Here is a 4,943-nt window from a genome sequence, read left to right as displayed (position 1 = left end):
CAGAACCTGGGTCCAGCTCCCGACCCAACAGAACCTGGGTCCAGCTCCTGACCCAGCAGAACCTGGGTCCAGCTCCTGACCCAACAGAACCTGGGTCCAGCTCCTGACCCAACAGAACCTGGTTCCAGCTCCTGACCCAACAGAACCTGGGTCCAGCTCCTGACCCAGCAGAACCTCCTCCAGCAGCAGAACTCTCAGTGGTTCCTGGTTGTGGAGGAGTTGTGGCCCACTCTTGTGTCCAGCGTTGGTTTCTGCTCAGCTCTCTGAGGTTCTGGTTCTGGTTCTGGAGCGTTCTGTTGTAGAGCAGGGATTAAACCCATCAGTTTTCTTGTGTAACCCTTCAGGACTCGTGGCTGTACCATCTGTCCATGGCAGCAGGACACTCGGGGGGGGAAGTCGGCACAGAGTTTGAGAAACTGGTGGGGAAACTCTTCCAGCTGGGCGGGGACTCAGGTGAGTGTTTTCCAGTCAAACTGTGTTTAAAGGATAAAGATGGTTTTAAAGAGTCTGTCTCTGTGTTTGTCAGGTTGTCAGATCTGGAGACATCCTGTCCTGTCCTTCAGTAAAGACACTCTGTCCTCTCCTCTCACCACTCTGCCGTCTCAGGCCCTGCAGACCGAGGCCGTCAAACTCTTCAAGGTCTCCAGGGTTTGCTGCTGAAAGAACTTTCTTTATTTCTGTAAAACAAATCGTCACAAATCTGCTCGTCCTTCTCTCAGACCTGCCAGCTCTTCATCAACGTGGCCATCGACACCCCGGCCATCGATTACCACGTCTCTCTGGCCCAGAGTGCCCTGCAGGTGTGCCTGGCCCACCCCGAGCTTCAGAACGAGTTATTCTGCCAGCTCATCAAGCAGACCCGCGCGAGACACCTGCATGGACAGCCTCATGGACAGCATGGACAGCATGGACAGCATGGACAGCATGGACACCCAGGGCCTCTGCAGGTTGGTTCTGTCAGTTCTGTTTTTAGTAAAGAGCCGACTCACAACCAAAGTCCTCTCGGCTCTCTGAACAAAAGAGCCAGTCAGGGAAAGTTATTAGTCTCCATCCTGAGCAGCTCACAGGGGACAGAGGGAAGGAACCTCCACCAGAACCAGAACCAGAACCAGGACTGGCTGGGGTTCGAGACACAGACAGACAGGAAGCAGTCCAGGTGAAGGTTCTCAGGGCTTCTCAGGAAACCTAAGCTCATCTAAGTACCTGACTGGATTTGTCAGGTTTCATGGATAAATCTTAGAAACACCTGGACAGCACAAACCTCTGCCAAGGCCGAAGCATCGATTGGAAAAGAGAGTTTTTCTTTCCACAGAAATAAGTTTAAATCCTGGGCATTTATTCCTACACCTGAAAGGATTGTAGCTGTTTCCTTCATCATCAGCCGGCCCATCTCTGAAGAAGAAGAGAACCCCTGCAGGTTTGTTGTGTCTCCACACGGCACCAGGAGGGCAGAGAACCGAAGGAGATCCAAACGGTCCCTCCTCACAGTTTCAGATGAGACGATCATATTAAACACCAAAATGAGTTACAGTTCTGTGAATCCAAAAAAGGTTCAAAACAAAAGCAAATGGACTTCTGTTCTTCTTCAGTCCTGGATGACTGAGAATCTGTGGCTCTTTGGCTTTTATTTAAAGGGTTTTCTGCCTGTTTGCAGCTTGTGGAGTTTTCCACAGAAACAGCAGCAGTGATGGTTTGTTCTCGTCTCTCTGCAGGGATGGCAGTTTCTGGCCTTGTGTGTCGGATTGTTTCTGCCTCAGCATCCTTTCCTCTGGCTGCTGCAGGTTCACCTAAAAAAACACAGAGACTCCAGGTGAGGAAACAGACATCAAACGTTAAAATCAGCTCTTCCTGCAGGAGAACTAAAAGAAAATGTTAGAAAGTTTGAAATAACATGGTGAGGATTTGCCCACAGAGGTTTGTTTACCCAGGTTAATATGAAGTTTAATGTCCTTACTTGTGGAGGTTAGATGTGTTATAACCAGATTGCTCATCCGTAAGCCCACACTCGTTTAGCTGCAGCTTGTCAGGACTTGGAGGGAACCCTGTAGGCCTCGGGCCAGCTTTTCAGTCTGTTTTATTGTAGAGCAGATCTGGACCAGCAGGTTCTGGTTCATGGAGGATCCATGCTACAGTATGTAGGCTCCTGGGTTTCACCTAAACCAGTTTAATTTCTCCTGATTGGGTCAACTGTGGTGTTCTTCCAGAACATATCACGTTAACTCGTCTTTTTGCAAATGGTGACATCTCTAACTTCATTTACTAAAGGTTTCTGAAAGCGGCCTCTGACATTTCCAGGACTGAGGTGGGAAAGTATGCCGTCTACTGCCAGCGCTCTCTGGAGCGGACCCAGCAGAAGGGGGAGAGGCAGGCCAGGCCGTCCCGTATGGAGATCCTGTCCATCCTGCTGAGGAATCCCTATCACCACTCTCTGCCCTTCAGCGTTCCTGTACACTTTCTCAACAACACATACCACGTAGGAACCACTGGCGCCGTTCACACTAAAGAGTTCTGGAAAGCTGCACAGAGCTAGTTTATGTCCCAATATGAATATTAGCCACAGCTGGTCTGTTTGCTGACGTGTTCCTCTCTGCAGGTGGTGAGCTTTGATGCTTCAACAACTGTGGACGAGTTCCAGTGTCGCCTGGACCAGGACACCGGCATGAGGAAAACTGGACTGTCTGGTTTTAGCCTGTACACTGATGACCCCTGTGGACAGGACCTGGAGCACTGTTTGCAGGGAAACATCAAGGTGTGTCTTTAATAAACATGAAGCAGATGAAGGCATGTGCTGCAGATCCCAGGGTTTAGCTCTCTGGTATCGCTGGCAGGTTTGTGACATCATCTCCAAATGGGAGCAGGCCTCGAAGGAACAGCACTCCAGCAGAACCATCCGCCTCACCTACAAGAACAGGTAGAACCTGTGAGAACCACAGCATGAACAAATCTCCGACCCAGCTCTCTTTGACCAAGTTGCATTATGGGTAGTTTGAATGGCCGGATTTGAGAGGAAGAATGCAAATAAATTCAAATGAAGAAAAACATTTTAAAACGGACTGTGGAAGAATAATGAGTCGCAAAAAGGGGGGAAGTGATTGAATAAATGGTGTTTGATGCAGATATTTCATCATGAGTGAGCTTTCCTTCTCCTTCCCAGGTTGTACTTCTCTCAGCAGATGAGAGGAGAGTCAGAGAGGGAGAGGCTGCTGCTGGTTTATCAGACCAACGAGGCCATTGGAGCCGGACACTTCCCGGTCAACAAGGAACTGGCTCTGGAAATGGCCACGCTGCTGGCCCAGGTCAGGGATACTGTCAGCAAAGTGTTTTTCATCTGGACAGCACAGGTTTATCCCCCGCCGCCATGAAAGGCAGGCGATCATGTAATTATCTGTGCATGAGCCACTGGACACAAACTGATTCAAGATGGCCACCACAGCTAATCAACCTGTATCAACCTGAGTTTGGTGTGGTAGTAGCTGAGCAGGTGAACAGGAGGATTACAGTGTGTTGCTTGTATGCAGGTGGAGTTCGGAGACTTTGACCGTCCCTTTTCTGTCTCTGGATCTTCTCAAACCCTGAAACACGTGTTGGACAGATTCTACCCCAGCCATTACCGCAGGATGCTGTCTGAGGAGCAACAACGGTAAAAACATCTCCTCATGTGTTGCTGGAAAAGATCTTTCATCATTTGAACAGAAGTTGTTGTTTTTAACCATTAATCTGCTCCGATCAGAGTAATTACAGTAAAATGGATCAAAATAAGAGATAATTGTGTGTTCATATGTTTCCCACCTCAGACATCTGCTGCAGTGTCTTTCTGCTCGCTGGTCCTCCCTCAGGGGTCAAAGTTCATCTGAGTGTGTCAGGATCTACCTTACTGTTGCCAGGAAGTGGCCCTTCTTTGGTGCCAAACTGTTTCAGGCAGAGGTGAGGAAAGTTGTCAGTATGAGACATTTCTACCAAAACTCAGTGTTAGTGTGAAAATGTAAAATACACGACAGGTGGAGCTTGTTTCTGGTAGCGTGGCTGTAGGACTGAGCTTCCATCCTTTCCTCCAGGGTTGTTCTGAGCTGACCACAGGAAGTCATGTTCACGCAGTGATTTATTCATTTATTACGTGTTGAAGAAGGTAAATCAGAAAACAGAGATAAACCCAGCTGGTGCCTCGTCTGCCGTTTTCTGTGGACCAACACAGATTTCCTTCTTTGTGTCAACAAAAGGTGAAAACTAATAAATAAATGTCAGCAGTGACAAAAACAATGTTCCAGAAGGTTCTGACAGCTTTGGAGAAATGGTTTCCATGATCAGTGAGGGCTGTACGTGTTCTAAAGTCTGCCTTCCACTTCTCTGTGACCTTCCTCTGACTTCCTGTTTTCAGACCGTCACTCCGTCTCCAGAAGCAGCTCGGACAGTCTGGTTGGCGGTTCATGAAGATGGGATCAGCGTTCTGGAGCACAACTCAACGGTACGATGCTGTGTTCTTTAAAGTTCCAACCTACAAGGAAACGTTAGAACCTCAGTTAACAGTTTTCTGTGTGTGTCAGAAGCTGCTGCTGTCCTTCTCCTACAAGAACCTGATGACCTTCGGAGGCTGTGAGGAGAACTTCCTGCTGGTTCTGCGTCAGAGCTTCGATGCAAACAAACCTTCAGAGAAACACCTCTTCACAATGGATGCTTCCAGAGTCAGTAACATCTTCTCAAACATTACAAATATTTGTCCCATTATGGCAACTTGGACCAGAGCTTCAGGTGTACGTGAGCTGGACTGTGTGGAGACAGGTCCTCCTTTTTTAAACTGATGCCACAAAACTAATCTGGACCCTCAGGTCCTCAGGTCTGTCTCCATGGTCCTGGTCCATCAGGTCTCTTCCGGTCTGTCTCCACAGTCCTGGTCCATCAGGTCTCTTCAGGTCTGTCTCCACAGTCCTGGTCCATCAGGTCTCTTC

At 48.7% G+C, this 4,943-nt stretch overlaps 1 protein-coding gene across 10 annotated transcripts in view; it reads left to right on the top strand.

The window, feature by feature from the left end:
• plekhh2 (pleckstrin homology domain containing, family H (with MyTH4 domain) member 2) overlaps positions 1-4,943 on the top strand; it is a 21,930-nt gene that overhangs the window by 13,722 nt on the left and 3,265 nt on the right. For 7 of the 10 annotated variants that reach the window (XM_037973359.1, XM_017440551.3, XM_017440550.3 and 4 more), the window contains 12 exons: positions 345-453; positions 527-639; positions 720-947; positions 1,713-1,810; positions 2,266-2,473; positions 2,594-2,749; positions 2,829-2,911; positions 3,155-3,296; positions 3,519-3,640; positions 3,795-3,924; positions 4,376-4,462; positions 4,542-4,679. In XM_037973359.1, the coding sequence (XP_037829287.1) occupies positions 345-453; positions 527-639; positions 720-947; positions 1,713-1,810; positions 2,266-2,473; positions 2,594-2,749; positions 2,829-2,911; positions 3,155-3,296; positions 3,519-3,640; positions 3,795-3,924; positions 4,376-4,462; positions 4,542-4,679 (1,614 nt within the window). The remainder of the gene's footprint in view (positions 1-344; positions 454-526; positions 640-719; positions 948-1,712; positions 1,811-2,265; positions 2,474-2,593; positions 2,750-2,828; positions 2,912-3,154; positions 3,297-3,518; positions 3,641-3,794; positions 3,925-4,375; positions 4,463-4,541; positions 4,680-4,943) is intronic. The other 3 variants (XM_025002648.2, XM_017440547.3, XM_017440546.3) reach the window with 3 other exon arrangements.

Source organism: Kryptolebias marmoratus, linkage group LG22, assembly GCF_001649575.2.
Source record: "Kryptolebias marmoratus isolate JLee-2015 linkage group LG22, ASM164957v2, whole genome shotgun sequence".
Lineage (NCBI taxonomy): Eukaryota > Metazoa > Chordata > Actinopteri > Cyprinodontiformes > Rivulidae > Kryptolebias > Kryptolebias marmoratus.
The sequence above is the reverse complement of the archived record's forward strand: the minus strand, read 5'-3'. Positions and strand labels throughout refer to the sequence as shown.